This window comes from Zootoca vivipara, chromosome 12, assembly GCF_963506605.1.
Source record: "Zootoca vivipara chromosome 12, rZooViv1.1, whole genome shotgun sequence".
NCBI lineage: Eukaryota > Metazoa > Chordata > Lepidosauria > Squamata > Lacertidae > Zootoca > Zootoca vivipara.
This window is the reverse complement of record NC_083287.1, coordinates 7388613-7407924: the sequence shown is the minus strand read 5'-3', so window position 1 is coordinate 7407924 and position 19312 is coordinate 7388613. Positions and strand designations below refer to the sequence as shown.

Sequence of the window (19312 nt, the reverse complement as noted above, 5' to 3'; positions counted from 1 at the left end):
CCTGAAGTGTGGTGCTCTTGCGTAACATCTGTCTGGGTTTGCTTTCTGCCTAAATGAATTGCTTTTGCAACTGGATTCATTCTTTTGTGTGCATGTGCATCTTGCATCATTCAAACCTGAAGCATGATTTAATTGGGAAATGGAGAACATCTGGTAGCTACTTTAAACAAAACAGGTAAATGGGACGGCACGGAAATCTGAGGTTGCTGAATCCTAAAATTTCAAGATGCTTGACTATGTTTTATTAAATAAGTTTCATTTTTATTTTTCAAAGTTTAATCTATGGGTGTCAAATTGAAATGAATTTTAATTTGGTGGGCCAAATTTCCACTCACCAGATGGTTAGAAAGAACATCTGTTCATGAAAAACAATTCCAGCCTCCTTTTTCAAAAAGCAGCCTGAAGTGCCTGCTTGGGGGCAGATCTGCTTATAAGGAAGGAGGCTGATCTACAAGGCTCCTTGCAACTCTATGCTTATTGGAACTCTATGGTTCTTTCCAATAACTGGTGCCTACTTGCCAGACTAAGGCGGAAACTTTCCACATGGATTGGAGGCTGGATTGAATTATTCAAAAGCAGCTTTGAATTCCTTGACAAAAAGAGGGGCGTATTTAAAAAAATAAATAGATAGATAACCACCCCCTGTCTGACCATTGGTGAAGCTTGCTTTGCAATGTCTACACTGACTGGCAGTGGCTTTTCAGGGTCCCAGTCAGGTTGTCTCTCCCATCCTTACCTGGAGATGCCCGGGGTTGAACCTGGGAGCTTCTGCGTGCAAAGCAATGCTTGACCACTGACCTACAACCCCTCTCACAGCATCAGCCAACACCTCTAGGAATCCTGGCAGAATATGAAATGGCTGGGGGTAAGTGGCAGGTGGGGAAATGGTTAAACACCACCTCATTCCTCTCCCCCATAAATTATGCCACCTGCACTCCTCTAAGTGCTGTTTAAAAATATGTATGGCAGATATCCTGGTTCCCATACCTTGGCCTTCCATGATTGATCATTTATATTGCCTCCTTTAACCAAAGGATTGATGTGAAGCATAGTCAACATCTAGAAAGCATTTAAAGGCTATCACAGCATATCCTGCTGAGCCAAGAACTCATACACCTGCTTCTTTGTCCCCTACAAAATAAAAACCTCAGCTCTGGGCTTGTTCATCAGTCACAGGATTTGGGGGGGGGGGGGAGAGAATGTTTGTGGCTGTCTGTGGAATGCTCACAAGAGGAGCATTATTCATAAGCTCTAATTAAAAGCATCTTGAGCGTCTCTCTTCACTGCCAGCTGAGTTATGAAATTCCACTGAATTCCTGAGAACCATTCTGGATGCTTTAAATCGACTAAAATGTGATTCTCTTGTTATTCCGGTTGTCTCTTCTCTCAGCTCAGTAAACTACAGCAAGCATCATTGTCTCGGTTTTGGCAGAGACTGGACAAACAAGGCATGTAATGGTTCACTCAGTAGTGTGTAATTGAAGCATATTACCATCCAGATAATTTCCCCTTCAACTAGAAGGGCTCATATTCCTCACAGTGAATTGCACGTCTAATACTTTGCTCCTAATACTAGTGGCTGCACAAGCGCACACTTGCTTAGACTGGGATGTTGCAATACTGGGATAGATAGATCCAAAGTCTGCCTCAGTATAAAACACGTTGGCACGTTCAAGCCATTTTGAGTTCATATGTTAAGAAAAGCACTGTGAAATATTGGCTATTCAGGGTGTCAGGCACAGGTGTTTCCCAGATCTTTTTTGAAAAACTATCTTATTTCCCTTCTGAGCCAGTTTTGCACAGATTTATGCATATGTACGTTCTGTCCTGATTCTGCTCTTTTTTAAAAAATCAAATAATATTTTCTCTCTATGCATATTTAATCACACTCCCTCCCTAAAATAGATATTTTTACAGTATATAAATTTTGCTACAAATTTGAGCTGAGAATTTCATCACATAATTTGACCAGTGTGAAATCCAAATAGTACCCGCATTTCAATCCACACATTAAACCAGGAGCAAGGTGGTTGGGGGCCCTGGTGTTATTTCCAAAAGGAGCCAAGCTGAGAAAATAAGGCACAAGATGGTTAAGCAGAATTTGTGGAAACTACCTAAAGACAGTGTAAAAAAAGTCCTATTCTGTATATGCCTGTTGTCTTTGTCCATGGAGTTTGTCCAACATGTGTCTGCCCAAACTGCGGGAGGCAGTGGAAGACAGGAGTGCCTGGCGTGCTCTGGTCCATGGGGTCATGAAGAGTCAGACACAACTAAATTACTAAACAACAACAACATTCTGTATATCTCCAAATAGGACAGATGTTGCACTTTTTGCCTTCAAATTTGCCTAATTATTTTATATTCTAATTCCTATCCAAGAGATTCCTGCATTGCAGAGGGTTGGACTTGATTCCCCTCGGGGTGCCTTCCAACTCTACAATTCAGTGATTCCATGAATGGAGAACTCACCCATTCAGAATAAAAAGAGTCATCAAAAATTAAATTCGAACACAGCCTAGTCTTCCACATCATTCTGTTGTGTATGCAAAACCCAGCCTTAGCTGTCATGCCTGCAAGTGTTAAGGATGTAGCAGAGGCTGAGATGTCTGAGCAGGTGACACTCTGAAGAGGCAAGTAGGAGAATCGCCTCTACACTGAGCAACACACAATAGCTATATATCAGAAACAGTGAGGTTTGATTACAGGAAGCCCACAACTTATGTGAGGCTTACGTTCCAGGGATTGTGCGTAAAGCCAAAATCACGTATGGTCAAAACACATTGGGTGCAATGGCTGGTGGGCTTGCCAAAGTTTTCACCCCCGGACACACAACCTCTTTCCACCCCCCTTTTAATTAATTAAATTATTTATATTTACATTGCTGAATAAACACGTTAAATGCACATAAGTGCGGAGTGTTCTGTGTGCCCTCTTTTTGGGGGGCGGGCAGGCAGTTGCCTCTCACTTTTTAACCTGCCTTATGGTGTGTGTAGAACATATGCACAACTCCATGGCAGAACATATGCTTTGAATGCATTAGGTTCCAGTTTCAGGCCCTGGCATTTCCAGTTTAAAAGATCTCGGACTAGAAATCCTCCAAACTGGTGCTATCCAGAGTAGCCAGTGCTAGGCTTGATAGTCCAACGATCCAGTTCAGTATATAAGGTAGCTGCACATGTTCACATTGCTTTCTTTTTTTTAGGCCTGGAAATCTCTTGGGATGGAGACAGCTTTGTGGAAGTCATGGCTCCACCGCATCTTAAGGGCAGGCTCTGTGGCCTATGTGGCAACTACAATGGACACAAGAGAGATGACCTGATCGGAGGCGACGGGAATTTTAAGTTTGATGTGGATGACTTTGCCGAGTCGTGGCGTGTGGAGTCAAATGAATTCTGTACTCGCCCTCCAAAGAAACAGTTTCCAGAACTGTGCCAAGGAACAGTGAGAGTGAAACTCCGCGCCCATCGGGAATGCCAGAAACTCAAAGCATGGGATTTTCAGACGTGCCACTCAACTGTGGACTACACTACATTTTATCGGTAAGCTTAGCAAAGCAAGAACCTGCTAGAAATCCGCTGGAAATGAAAAAGAGGTTGAGAGAAGAGGGTTACAAAAGTAGTTAGTAAAGAATGGTAACTATGCTATGTACCTTAAGGCAAAAGAGAGGGGTAATTTCAGTCAACAGTGGGCCAAAATGTATGCACCTCGTGTCAGTTTTGAAATACTGTTGAGGTATATCGGACTGAAATTGCAGCCATGCAAATAAGTTAGCCAAGATTGACTAGTCCCAAAATACTTTTGCTTAGCAAAGTAGGAAATAAATAAACTTGCTATTAAACAACAGTCCATTTGCTCTGAGGAAGCTCACACTGGATATTGGCTAGTATGCTATTAATAGCAAGGGGTGGTCATCATAGAGGGACCCAGGTGGCGCTGTGGTTAAACCACTGAGCCTAGGGCTTGCTGATCAGAAGGTCGGCGGTTCGAATCCCTGTGACGGGGTGAGCTCCCGTTGTTCGGTCCCAGCTCTTGCCAACCTAGCAGTTCGAAAGCACGTCAAAATGCAAGTAGATAAATAGGAACCGCTACAGCGGGAAGGTAAGCGGCGTTTCCATGTGCTGCTCTGGTTCGCCAGATGCCGCTTTGTCATGCTGGCCACATGACCTGGAAGCTATACGCCGGCTCCCTCGGCCAATAATGCGAGATGAGCGCGCAACCCCAGAGTCAGTCACGACTGGACCTAATGGTCAGGGGTCCCTTAGTCATCATTGTCAAGGAAACTAATTGACACTGCCTATTAAAGGTAAACTCAAAACTCAACCCCAAATGACATAAAAGAGGTAGAAAGCTTGGCTGATACTTCTCTCAAACATTTTGTTTATTCTGTAAAGCCAATTGAAACTAAATAGTATCCTTTTGAAAGGTTCACAATATATTTTCTAAAGGGATTTGTGCCTTCACAGCATGAAAACATTGCTATGCATGCTGATGGGTGGAAAAAATGATTTAATGGTCATTGGTGGTGAAGGTTTATAAATGAAATTGCTTTCAAATGATAATGGATAATTTATAGCAGCTTCCCTGAATGATCACCTAGCTGGGATTCTTATTTACCAGAGGGGACCAGACAAGTTGCTATTCACAAGCCCGCCCTGTGAGCATTTAAAACAGATCTGCTTAGTGTGGTTGTGCTGATTTGCTTATTTGAATATAAACCATGAAAAATACTTTTCTGAGATTAGTTTTATCTGCTAGGATGACAAAGGGTAAATCAAATCTAGGACCATCTAAGTCCAAACTAGGAGGACATCACTTTCTGTTTCTTGTTCAGCACGTATGTAGCCATCTTCCAGCAAATGTACAACTTTTTTGTTTCATAAGTGAATATATACCAAGAGTTATGACAAATCAGGACTCCCTAGTGCGTGTCCAGTGCTTAGTGTTAGTAGTCTGTTTTCTCCCACTTGATGTCACATTTACTGCTTGTTATTTTGGTCTAGACAAGGAATATACATATGATTGCCATAAAGAGTGTTACGACTGCACAAAGAATATTGCACTTCTGGATGCTAAAGGGCACCTGGGGAAATTCATGTGTGTTATTACTCCCTAATGGCTTCGGCCCAAACCAGCCTTGACAAAGGCTTCACAGATACTGCCAACAGCATGGGAGTTGCTTGCACATGATGTGATCCCACCTGTGAATAGCATGATCATATAGACTTCCCCCCACCTACATGGCTTCTCCCCAAGCAGCTGGAATTCCATTGAACGGAAAATGCATAATTTGGGTGGTTGGCCTCACTCCCGTAATCACATTATCCACACAAAGGCCACTGCACCGTGGGTTCACAACACACAGAAGCAACTCTTAAGCTTCAGACTGCAATAGTGCAGAAGACTGGAGAGCTGAAATATGTGCAAAGGATGAGATTAATACCACAATATATTATATACTGAATCTGAAGCAATGCCCTTAGTGAAGTATAGTCCAAAAAAGAAGAAAGGGTATTTTGTGGCACTTGTGGTATTTTGTTTTCCTCTCTTGGCCTAGATCAACAAAGAGCATTTGGAATGCTTATGCAAGGGAGAACTGTTGCCTATATTTCAGCAATAGTTCAATTTTACTTCTGCCATTTTTCACAGGTAAGTGATGAAAACTGGAAATGAGGACCAGGTACGGAGGAATCGGGCTTTATTTCATCAAGCACAGCATCTGCTCTTTTCTTTCCATAATGGGGAGTTCCCCCCATTTCCTCTTCTTAAGGTTCTTATGATTAATTTAGTGTACTAAATTTCTTGACACCAGGAACAAAAGTGATTTATATCTTGGCAAAGGCAGATACCAAACATCACAGCAAAAAATGATGTGCAAAGGTTACCGTGGCTAGTTTATTCTTTCCACAATAGAAAATAAAATTACACATGGCCAGAATTTTTGTAAAGGTTACGTCTTCTGAAGATTAGGTGCTTTACTTCAAAGAGTACACTATTGCTAAACCATTTAGGACTTTAAAAAGAAAAATCCAGGCCCTGCTTGATCAGAAGAAGGTCCATTTTACCCAGCATCCTGTTATCTACAGTCAGTGTCAGATTTACATATAAGCTAAACAAGCTATAGCTTAGCGCCCCACTTTCTTGGGCCCCCCCAAAAAGATTAAAGGGAAAAAAATTGGATGTAAATTTCCAAAATATAAGATAAAAAACAAATAAAATAAAACCTACATACAGCAACAGTGTTTTGTGTTATGTAGGCTCCTATGATGTAAGTAATGGGCCCCGCCTGCTAGCCTGCTCCCTAAAATATCACTGGTTTGCTCATTTCCATATAGCATACATTCAACACAAAAAACAGCAACAATCTGTTGTTGACAAAGGACAGCTGGACCTATAAAGGGCCCCATTACCTTCAGTAGCTTAGGGCCTCATCAAACCTAAATCCGGCCCTGTCTACAGTGGTCAGCCAAATGCCAATTTATCTGATCCCTTTTTTAAAAAAACTATATATATATATATATATATATATATATATATATATATATATATATATATAAGCTGGCCACATAGCAGATCAGCTGATCACCACTAAATTTGTAATAAATTCCAAAGTACTTCCTTTTTGCCTGTCCTCAATCTCTCGCCATGCAGCTTTGTTGGACAAGTCTGGTTCTAGAATTATGGATTTCACTGGCAGGTGCAGCGGGGTTGGGAGAAAAGGAAAACCAGCCACAAGCTCTGGCGGTTTGAAAATGATGTTAGACAAATTCCTGGAGGATATGGCTCTCAATGACCAGGATCAGACACACCATACCTCTGAATACCAGCCACTGGGGAACCACAGTGAGGGGAGGACTGTTGAGTTTTCTATTTTATTTTTATTTTGTTAATAACGAGACCATTGATCCATAAAATGAAAGCAATAAACAATGTACTGCAGTCACACAATCAGTCCATCAGTAGCTGGACTGGGTTCCACACAGTCACAAAAACAAAATGAAAAAGGTTCGCAAAAACAGAAATGCAAAATAAATAGCAAAAACAGGCAGACCTCAGCGTAACACTCAAAACAGAAGTGTGGCACTCAAAATGGAAGCATAACACTCAAAACGGAGCATGTTCGGCTTCTGGAAAAAGTTTGTAAACCGAAACACTTACTTCCAGGTTTGCAGTGTTTGGGTTACAAGTTGTTTGAGAACCAAGGCGTTTGAGAAGCAAGGTACCACTGTAGTGTCCCACTGCTCCTGGAAAGATTCAGGATCCTGAGCAGGGGGAGGGGGAGACTCTCACTATTCCTCCTCAGTTCATCCCTTGTCAGCACGGTCCCTAACAAATGTCAAGCAAGAGGGGACATTACAGAGGTGTACAAAATTCTGTCTGGAGGGGAAAAGATAGGTGGGGAAAGGTCTTTCTGCCTCTCAAATAATATTAGAACTTGTGAGCATCCATTGAAGCTGTAGGTTGGAAGATTCGGGACTGACAAAAGGAAGTGCTGCTCCACATACACTGCAGAGTTACAACTACAAGTGGAAGTGATGACCACCAACTTTAAAAGAGGATTAGGCAAATTCATGGATGATAAGGCATCTGTGGGTACTGGCCACACTGTGTTCTGCATCCACTATCAGAGGCGGTAAGCCTCCAAATGGCAGTTTCTCCGAATCATAGGTGGTAGAATGTGGTTGTGTTCAGGTCCTGCTTGCTGAGCTTCCATGGGCATCTGTTGGCCATTATGAGAACAGGATGTTGGATTTGAGGAGCCATTGGCCTGATCCAGCGGGCTCTTCCTAAAATGGTTAAAAAGTGTAGGTTTGCACATAATTGACTTTTGGACCGCAAACTTCATAGCATTGTATGAAAATGAGGTGAGCATCATCGCCTTGCCCCGGGTTGATTTCTGGAGGTTGAGTTGTTCTGCAGATTTAATGTGTTATGAAAGAAGGAACATTCTGTAGATTGCAGGATTTTTGGCAGGCCCGTTGCTTTCTTTCCATTCCAATGTTTTCTGTTTGAAACCTGTGCAGAAACACTGAGCCATTTTTATCCAGATCATCAACACTCTCTTAATTTTCACTACAGTGCTTTTTAAGAGATCTATTGTTGATAAGTTTTCTGAGAAATATATCTGTGCAAGAACATTTAAAATTATGATACGTTCTGAAATACCAAAAAAGGCAATCGACCAAGCATTTCAGCCACCTAATGACATTGTGTTAAAAATGCAATTTCCGTGATGACATCTTAACTTCAGTTTTAAGATTCTTTTCTTGAGTTGTGATTTATTCCGTATTTAGGAATCCAAAGCATACAGCAATACTGCTATTTGGGTTAACGTTTATGTGTGCAAAACTAAAATTTTGAGTTGCAGGTTGTTTGAAAAGTGCCCGAGGAACAGTGGCACCATGTAAGGAAGAGGTACAACTTCTAGTTCCTTTTCAAACTATAACCAGTGGTTGCATTACAAGTTTAGACTCTCCTTTACAGTCTACTCATTATTCTATTTAGCCAGAGCGTCCTTATTAGACTACGGTACTTTTAAGGACATGGTGTGGGTTCCCTACCTACCTCCTCCTGTATGTGCTGTTCCACTTCCTGTCAGGTATATTCATGAGCAGATCTACCCCACAGTAAATCTACTTGCTTGATGGTGAGCCAGTAACAACTAAATGCAGACCATATTTTATCAGTAACCTGAACATGCATGGCTGTGTCTATATGACGCTCCACAGACAAAGTCTCTCTGCAAACGGAATTTTTTGGAAGTATTGCCAAAGGTAACACCTTCAGATTCACTAGCATGTACTCCCTGTGTTGATTCGGGTTGTCAGGTGGTAGAGTCACCATTGGCAGGGCAGACTCTTATGATGACACCATACACGGTTGTGACTTGTGACAGTTGCACACACTCCCCGGTGCTGTGGGATCAGACTTCAGGGAAGTGCTCGTCCACTGATAGGGTAATGTGTAGAAAATGGGTGTGCAAAATTCTAGTACAAGTTGTTAGCAAAGGAGAGGAGGGGGAGAAGGAAAGTGGGCCACAAGTGGAAGGTAGCCTGAATGTTTGAAACTTCCCTCAATATTTTTTTGAATTTCATTGTTAAAATTAATATTCAAATGCTGAAATTTTAGTCTTTAAAATACCTATTTGCGTGCCTTATGGCAATACTCCAGTTAATGTGACTGCAACAATTACTCCCAAATTAAGAAATCTAATTGAGACTTTATATGGAACAGTCTCTTGTTAAGACGTCCCCACCAATGGAGGTATTTTTCTTTTTCTTTTTTAAATCCGTTAAAGGCTACCAAGTGCACATTAATTACAATGGTTAAATAGTATGTTCATTGGCATAGAAGAAAGTCACATACAGTACCTTGTTTTTTTAAAAGCTGCATTGCTTTTTAATCACCTCCATCCAGACATAGAAAAGTAAAAGCTGATAGGCAACGGGCTAGTTGGCCTCATTTAATGTAATCCGTTTCTGAAGCACATTTGGTACGATGCAAATGCAATTAATTTATCTGTCTTAAATAATCCAGTGTAACAAGAGACACACTGTTAGAAAAAGAGGCCGCTGTGGAAAAATAACTAGCATTTAAGGATGCATGAATGGAGACATACAACGTTTCCACTAATCTAGAAAATATCCAGACTAAAACTAAGCAGGAAGATCTGGAATATGCCCTAGCCTTTGAGAGGAACACAGTAATGTAGGGCATTCCCCCTTGATTCTGCCTCACCCTCTATGCCCCAAACATAAGCCTGACTGACACCTGGAGTGCACATGCAAGTCTACAGCCAATCCTGAGTACAGAATAGAAGTAATTCCCATTGAATTCAGTGAAGCTTAGTCCCAGGAACCTCTATACAAGATTGGTAATTCAGACTCATGCAGTGAAGTAGAATTTGCTTTATGCAACTCTTTATCTGTGGTGCCTTCAGGATATGGAGTGTTTTAAATACCTAGGAATCTATGTAATAATAATAATAATAATAATAATAATAATAATAATAATAATAATTTTTATTTATTTATACGCCCATCTGACTGGGTTTTTTCAGCCACTCTGTGCGGCTCTCAGCAGAATAGTAGAAACACGACAAAACATCAAAACTTAAAAAAAATTCCTAAACAGGGCTGCCTTCAGATGTCTTCTAAAAGTCGGATAGTTGTTTATTTCCTTGACATCTGGTGGGAGGGTGTTCCACAGGGCGGGCGCCACTACCGATAAGGCCCTCTGCCTGGTTCCCTGTAACCTCACTTCTCGCAGTGAGGGAACCAGCAGAAGAGGAGGGCCTCAGTGTCCAGGCTGAACAATTCTGGTGAAGATGCTTTCTTCAGGTATACTGGGTCAAGGCCATTTTGGGCTTTAAATGTCAGCACCAACACTTTGAATTGTGCTTGGAAACGCGCTGGGACCCAGTGAAGATCTTTTAGGACTGGTATTATATGGTCCTGGCAGTCCCTTTTAGAATATATAAACTGTTTATCTAGGAATAATGAATTTAAACTAATTTTTGCCCTCACTCTTTCATATACCTGAGCAGCTTTTTTTACAGGTTGCATATGAAATAACACCACCACCCGGGGTTGCCATGCTTCTGTGATTTCCCGGACATTTCCGGAATACTTCAGTCGGCAGCCGTATCCGGGCAGAAATCTGTAAAATGTCCCGAGAAAATCTGGACGTTTGGCAGCCCATGTTGACAGTGCTGTTTTTACCAATTTCCCAACTTTTCTGGCCAGATTTTCACTGTTTGAAATATGGCAACTCAAACACCACACCAGCATTAAGGGGGTGTTGTTTTTTACTTAACATTTAGCTACCGCTCCTACAACTTCTACAGTTTGGTTCCGTGATTCCACAGTACTGCTCATAGAGACTATTTATAATTACTTCTTGTTTAAAAACGCTCCTTAGTATTATTTTCTGTCACAGATGTTTTCAACTACCCAACAATACCATTGGCTTTTATGCTTGCCAGTTAGGTGATATCAGGGCTCAACTCAGATTAGTATTTTTCAGAATATCCATGACCATCTGCCCATTATAAGGTATTTCATATACGGTAGTACAGAGAACTATACTTATTGTTTTATAGAAGTACCCCAGGAAACTTGAAGTTGGAGGAAACCCACTGCCCCCCTTTGTGTTTGTGGTTATTGCAGCTGTAAAACATTGAAACTATGCCAGAGGATTCACAGATGTCTCTTTCCCCATTGAGGTACTGGGACTGGGATGCTGAGAAGGAGGGTGTGCGGGTGGGACATCAGATTCTGACAAGACCGCAGCGCTGGACAGACATCACTCACCTGGGACTCCCAATGGCTTCCTTCCAGTCTAGGAATAGTGTATCTCCCCTGTGACCCACTTTACGCTCTCCCTCTTTGGGAAGCTAATGATTTTTGTTGTTGATCTTCAGGAGCTGGGAAAGAATTTATAGGGAAACCAGATGAAGAAGCATACTATTTTGTAATTAGAACTTAGAAGTTCTTCTTGGTTAAAAAAGATGGCATGTCAGGAATGCTCCTTTTGGTCTCCCCTAATTATACAATGGTACCATGTTTCTATATTAAGTAGATATGGTTTTCTAGCAGGAACACACAATTCTCTCTCTCTCTCTCTCTCTCTCTCTCTCTCTCTCTCTCTCTCTCTCTCTCTCTCTCTCTCTCTCTCTCTCTCTCTCTCTCTCTCTCTCTCTCTCTAGTTATACTGTGTGTGCTTGTTATTTTTATCCAGCAGAAATCTCTAGCTTTTTGGTTCATTACACGAGTCATTGAAATCTGAGTCTGATGTTTCATAAGCATCTGCTGCCCCTCCCTGTCTGAAGAATGTGCCTGCAATTCAGAGGGTCATTTGGGTAGGTCCCTATAGGCATGGGGGAAATACTTTTAGAAAGGTTTGGGCAGCCATAGCAAGGGGAAATTGGTACTTCTTTAGGTGCCTGCATGCAGTGAGTTGAACCCTCAGATGCATTCTCTACCTTCCTTCTAAATCAGGCTTCCCCAAACTAAGGCCCGTGGGCCGAATGCGGCCCACGAGGCTCTTTTCTGCGGCCCCTGACGTCGCCCAATCTTAATGGCGCCACGTGGCCACCCACTGGAGCATTGGAAACAGCTTGTGCACATGCGCAAGCATCATTTCCGGCACACTTCTGGGTCGGAGGAGGCCCATGCACATGCGCACAAGCTATTTCTGGCGCTCCTCCAACCCAGAAGTGTGCCGGAAATAGCGTGTGTGCACGCGTATGGGTGTGCGCTCTTGCGCACTCTCCGGCCCGCCACACGATTGGCGCGGTGGGCACTGGCCTGAAGCCGGGTAAGTTTGGGGACCCCGTTCTAAATTGCCATTGCCTGTCACATAGATACACTTCCAGCAAGATTCGTGGTCCTGGTGGCTTTCTCCTCATGCATCAGGCCAGCCTTCCCCAAGCTGGAGCCCTCCAGATGTTTTAGACTTCCATAATTCTCCGCCAGTAACAGCCTAAGTTTGTTTAAATCATAGCCCATTGAAATCAATGCAACAAGTTAGCTATATAATAATAATAATTTATTATTATTATTATTATTATTATTATTATTATTATTATTATTATTATTCCCCAGCCTCTTTGGGCTTCTTCCAACACATATAAAAACATAATAAAATATCAGGCACCAAAAACAGGGCCAACCAACTTAGTATGGATCCAGTCCTTTGGTTGTGATGCTTGCATTAATGTCCTATTTATTACTAGCAGTTGCTAGAGCAATGATCAGTTTTAAAAAACACAGAAAACCCTGCTTTACAATTCTTTACACTACTTTACCCTCACTTGCCTAAGTAGACTAGGGCAGAGGTTCATAACATGCCACAGAATCTTTGAGTTGGAAGACACCCAAGGGCCATCTAGTCCAACCCCCTGCAATGCAAGAATCTTGGCTAAAGCATGCATGACAGATGGCCATCCAGCCTCCAAGGATGGAGGTGGCCAAGACCACTCAGTGAGTGTCATGGCTGAGAGAGGATTTGAAATCTCAAACTTTTACAAAGCAATGGCTATATCTAGTCTCCAAGAAAACAGATGAGCTCGCAGCCTCATTAGGACCAGGAGTCCCTGTTTCCAGGAGGCAATAGTTATATACTCTGCAAGAACACTGTAGCAGTCACGTAGTTTTCAGTTGAAGCATATTCCACTCTGTCAGTTACACCTAGGCTTGACTATCGCCCAGGCTTCTTCAAACTGGCGTTCTCCAGATGTTGTTCAGCTACAGTTCCCATCATACCTGAGCTTTAGCCATGCTTGCTAGGGCTGTTGGGAGTTTTAGTCCAAAACATCTGGTGGGATCCTGGTTGGAGAAGGTTTCTTTCATCCATAGGGAACACAGCATTGGCAACAGAGTGCTCAGTAGCACACACTCTCCCCTTTTCCCATTGTGAGCATAGCACTAGGGCTTTTTCGTTCGGCTGCACACAAAATGAGGGTAGAAACACCCACATTGACTACATACAAAACCCCCTCTATCACAAAATAACACATTATTATACCTTATCATTTCTTCTTTTAAAAAAAGGGAACTTTCACTCAAGGTGTGCAGATTAGCAAGCGTTTTTTAGACTACTCCACTAAGTGGCAGACTTCCTAATGTCTATGCAGAAAGGTTGCAGCATTGAGGGCATTTTAGAGAAAAGGAGAGTAAGAAGCAACATGGTAAAAGTTTTAACAAAATTATCCATGGCATGGAGAAAGTGGGTGAAGTTTTTCTGCTTCCCTCAGTGCTAGAATTTGTGAACATCTAATGAAACTGAATGTTGGAGGTTTGGGGACAGACAAAAGAAAGGATGGACTCCCACAGGAAGCAGCGATGGCCACCAATTTGGATGGCTTGAAAAGAGGATTCGACAAATTCATACAGGTAAAAGCTATCAGTGGCAACTGGCCGTGATGGCTATGCTCTGCCCTCACAATTGGAGGCTGTAGTTTTCTGAATACCATTTCCAGCAAACCAAAGGCGAGGAAGGTGTTATTGCATCCTGCTAGCAGGTTCCCCACAGCTTCCTCCCCATGAGAACAAGATGTTGGACTAGACCAGCCATTGACTTGACCCAGCAGACTCTTCTTATGTTCTTAACTTCTTAAGGCCTAATCCAGGGGTCCCCAAACTAAGGCCCGGGGGCCAGATGTGGCCCAATCGCCTTCTAAATCCGGCCCGCGGATGGTCCAGGAATCAGCATGTTTTTACATGAGTAGAATGTGCCCTTTTATTTAAAATGCATCTCTGGGTTATTTGTGGGGCATAGGAATTCGTTCAACTCCCCCCCAAAAAATATAGTCCGCCCCCCCACAAGGTCTGAGGGCCAGTGGACCGGCCCCCTGCTGAAAAAGTTTGCTGACCCCTGGCCTAATCCGTGCTTGTCACATTTTTAGCACACTTAAAGATCGTAGGTGTACACCTAAAAATGTAACGTGTAGCTGAACTGCAGTAGAATTCAAATATATATTCCCAAATAATAGCATGGTAAACAGCTTATATCTGCTCATTTGCTTTTCCTGTGGGCTGCTGCTGGCTTTCAGATTCATAGGGCCTGAGGGGAGATTTTTTCCTTCGTGACCTGACTGATTGGATTTGAAGATTCAGTGACTAAACAGAAGAAGAGTGTGTTGGTGTGACTGGGTTTACACTTCAGCCTATACTGACTGTAGGGAATCGCTGTTGTTAAACTCCAGACCTATATGATTTTGCCAGAGTGGTTCTTCAGCCCTTAAATAAATGCTGTGTACTCTGGGTATGTCTGCCTGTGTATTGGAGAAGCTAAGGGACTGAGAGATAGCTTTCTTTGTTTTCTCATTTAAGCTTTACAACCCAAAACAGCTGAAGCACCATTTGGGAAACGGATTTATATGAATTCCTCTTACTGGAAATGTTTATACTTTCTTCCTGAGAAATAGCCCAAGTGTCTTGATATTATAGCATAAGCTTCAAATCTGTGCAAGTTGGAAGAGAATTGAAGGGAAGAGAGTACCTTTGCAGAGAACCTTAGGGTATCATTCCCTGTGAAGAGGTTTTGAAAAATGTCTGCCATGTAGTTGGATCTCTTTCCAAAGCAAATATATATCTTTCAGAAATATTGCTATGGACTACAGAGTTAAATGCCTTTTGGGGCATTGGAGCGAGATAGGGATTACTTAGTGGCGTTCGGGGAGGATGGAGGCAAAAGAAAAATCACATAGGATCAACTTAAACATTATGATTTTTTACTAAGTGACTCTTAGAAGCTGTTGGTAATCCCTGATTGATCTGTTTTGGACTTAACTTATTGTTAGGTCAGTTCAATTCTCTGGTAGGAAATTTAAAAGAAGAACATACTCTGTCTGAAATAAAATACGTATTGAGTATGCCAAATGATGGAATTAAGGCACAAAATACAGGAAATCCTTCTTAGAATTATTGATGACCTAGCTACTTAGCTTGACATTATTGATAGAAATAAATAAATATTTCATTGAGTTTATTTATTTTTTTCTATCAATAATGTCAAGCTAAGTGAGTCCCGAATGGCAAAATACCCCGTATTCCCCTGGATTACGGAGCTCCTGCCGGCGGCCATGTTCTTCTGGTGCTGCGCCGGCACCGGAAGTCACTTCTACACACTTCCGGACATGCGTAGAAGCGACTTCTGGCGCTGCGGACATTTTAGAAATGGGCAGAGCGGCATCGGAAGCCGCTTCTACGCATGTCCGGAAGTGCGTAGAAGTGACTTCCGGTGCCGCGCCACTGCTGATCCCGGATTTTTCAATCCGGAACTTGGCACCTATGCAGCTTACCTTCTGATTACATTAGCACTATAGTAACTTATAACTTAGGGCACGGGTGGCGCTGTGGTGTAAACCGCTGAGCCTTGGGCTTGCCGATCAGAAGGTCGGCGATTCGAATCCTCTCGATGGGGTGAGCTCCTGTTGCTCGGTCCCAGCTCCTGGCAACCTAGCAGTTCGAAAGCATGTCAAAGTGCAAGTAGATAAACAGGTACCGCTCCAGCGGGAAGGTAAATGGCATTTCCGTGCACTGCTTTGGTTTCACCAGAAGCAGCTTAGTCATGCTGGCCACACGACTCGGAAAAACTGTCTGCGGACAAACGCCAGCTCCCTCGGCCAGTAAAGCGAGATGAGCGCCACAACCCCAGAGTCGCTCGTGACACGACCTAACTGTCAGGGGTCCTTTACCTTTAACGTATAACTTAGGAAAGACTGAAGTTGTTACGGGGAGGCATGGCATGATGTCATGGGAATTGTGTCCGGTGGTATCCCACAGGGTTCCATCTTGTCCTCCATGCTGTTACCGGGAGGTTTGGAGTGAAGAATTGTCAATATACGCATGGCACCCACTCTATCTTTTTCCATCTGAACTGAGAGAGGCCCCCCCAAAAATGAAGCCAAATCCTGAGAAGACAGAAGTGTTACGTGTTCTGAGTTCTCATGTCTGGGGGATGTGGAGACAGCCTGCTCTGTACAGGGCTACAGACCCTTGGAAGCAGCAGATCAACAGCTTGCAGGTGTCCCCAGAATCAATAAAGTCAGTGGAGACTCAGGTGGTCTCAGTGGCCGGGAGTGCCTTTTACCAGCTCTGCCTGTTTCCCCATCAGCAGCTCCTTTTGGACAAAAATTACTTAGTTGCTGTACTCCATGCTGTGATAACTTACAGATTGGCTTTTCACAGTGTTCTGTATGTGGTTCTGCCTTTGAAGATGACTTGGAATTTTCAGTTACTCCAAAATGCAGCAACTGGGGTTGTTTGTTTGTTGTTGTGGTTGTTGTTGTTAATTTAATTTCTATACTGCTCTTCATCTGAGGATCACAGGCGGTTTACAATATAAAACCACAAAACCACATAATATACATAATATAAAAACAAACAAAAACAATGCCCCCCTCACGCAGTTTTAAAAGGCCATAAAAGGTAAAGGTACCCCTAACCGCTAGGTCTAGTCACGGACGACTCTGGGGTTGCGGCGCTCATCTTGCTCTACAGGCCAAGGGAACCAGCGTTTGTCCGCAAACAGCTTCCGGGTCATGTGGCCATAGATCGTTTAATTAGCCAAAGGGTTGGGTTTTTGCCTGGCGCCTAAAGATATGTAATGAAGGAGCCAGGCGAGCCTCCCTGGGGAGAACATTCCACAAGTGGGAAGCCACCAAAGAAAAGGCCTGCTCTCCTATTGCCACCCACCACAAAGAAGAACCTCAGATGATGGTAGCAGGGTCCGGGTCGGTTCATATTGAGAGAGGTGGTCCTTGAGGTATTGCAGTTCCATTTAGGTCTCACGGAAGTGTTGTAAAACAGCTGCGTTAGTTGCTAGTTCATTTCTAGATCCAATTCAAGGTGCTCACTTAAGTGTTTTAAGCCCGAAATGACTTGGGCACCAAATATCTGAAAGACCCCTTCCTTCCTACAGACCCTTTTGGGTGTTAAGATCAAAAGAGGGGATTATCTTGATCGTTCCACTGCCCTCAGTAGCTTCTGGGTAGCGGCCCAGAAAAGGACATTCTCTGACAACCCCTAAGTTGTAGATTTGCCCTCACAGAGGTGATTCTGGCAACTTTGCTTTACAGTTTTTGACAAATGCTGAATATACCTCTGAGGTGTATGCTTTTATGACCCACCATATTTGTGTGACTGTAAGTTATTTTAAACTGTTTTTAATGTTACATTTTAAATTGTTGTAACCCACCCTGGGATCTTATAGTGTTGGTTGGGTAATAAATTAAGAGAATAATTGATAAGGCATGTGTGAGGAACGGAATACAACTTCTGGCTACGAGGAAGAGAAAAATAGCAAGAGTAGACCCATAAAAAAAACCTGAGCCTTTATGCCGTTGCCATTGTATTCAGTGGCTAAAGTGTCTGAAATTAAAATGGTTGGATAAAATTGAAATGCGAATATTGAAGCTGAGGCAGGATCCAGTTTTCATTCCCATGTACAACTGGTGTAATGCTTAGCCCTACAAATCCAGGTTGTGAAAATTAATATCAAGCCACTTCTCTTAAGACTCTTTTAAAGAGAGAACTGTTTTAAATGTTAAGTTATTCCAGCAGCTGCTTTTTGTATGTCAGCTCTCAAGTGTACCATGCAGTTTACAAAGACAGTGAGTGTTTGGAATAGGAACTGAATATTTATATTTGTTTCAAAAAAAAAATGTAGAAGAGGGAAGGCTCCGTGGCAGAGAAGGTAAGCCTGTCTGTTATTTATGCTTTGCCTTTTTAGGTGGTCTACAACTATTAATTAATTTATACAGGACTCATGGGAGGGAAATCCGGGACTACTGTGTTAATTCAGGAAAACTCAGGGTCTGTCCTGGGAGTTGCATTTCTGTTCAAAAAATAAACAGAATACACAAACATCCCAAGTGCATACATGACCTAATGCCAAAGGTTTCTTCCAAACTGGTGGCTTTTAGTACAAAATCATGGCTGTTCTACTGTAAGCTTCAAATAAACATTGCAGTTGATGTTCCACACTCTTTCTGGAAGTTTATCTCACTATACTCCATTGTCTTCAGTGCAGATGACAGCTGCTATATTTAACAAGCTAAATAATAATAATGATGATGATTTAGAACACATAATAGCCGAGTGTTTATTGGTCTATTATTTTATTGGAAGTTTGCTTACTTCCTCTTTAAGAAATTGGATTTTTCTCTGCATCCTTTAAGTCAGCTTTTGTCAACCTAATGTCTTTCAGACGTTTTGGACTGCAACTTCCATCAGCTCCAGCCAGCACCAGGTTGATGGGATTTGTAGTTCAAAATATCTGGAGGGCACCGGGTTGGCAAAGACTGCTTTAAGCAAAACACTTTCACATTAATAACAAGGAACTGATCCCACTTGCTTTGCAAACTGAAATTTTCCAGAAGAAGGTATGCTTTAATTGAATAGTGAAAACCACAAGCCATCTTGTATGTGCCGTTAATTTTACTTGGGCATAGCATGTTATAAAGGGAATGTGATGGTGGCTGATGACTTAAACATTAATAATAAGAATTGATGTTCAGACAGGTTGCTCAGATGTAGCTGTTAGAAAACTGCTTTATTTTATTGGACATGTATTGTCCAGATTTTATAACTCCAGCTGTTTATCTAGATATGTCAATATATTCCCTAATGATAACTTGTTGAGAATGAACAAATCGCATTCCTCTTTTCCCAAAAACATCACAATGGTGTATGTACCTGGTGGATGGAATGCCTAATGTAAATAGCACTTTAGGCTTCTGATTTCCAATATATTGGGCAGAACTGAAAATATAAGAACTGATTAAAACCAGTTACAGGTAGGTAGCCGT

The 19312-nt window shown here is 42.3% G+C and overlaps 1 protein-coding gene across 3 annotated transcripts in view; it reads left to right on the top strand.

The window, feature by feature from the left end:
- The window catches only part of BMPER (BMP binding endothelial regulator), a 157882-nt gene that overhangs the window by 102110 nt on the left and 36460 nt on the right, over positions 1-19312 (top strand). For all 3 annotated transcript variants that reach the window (XM_035128737.2, XM_060280577.1, XM_035128736.2), the window contains one exon: positions 3203-3539. In XM_035128737.2, coding sequence (XP_034984628.2) covers positions 3203-3539 — 337 coding nt within the window. The remainder of the gene's footprint in view (positions 1-3202; positions 3540-19312) is intronic.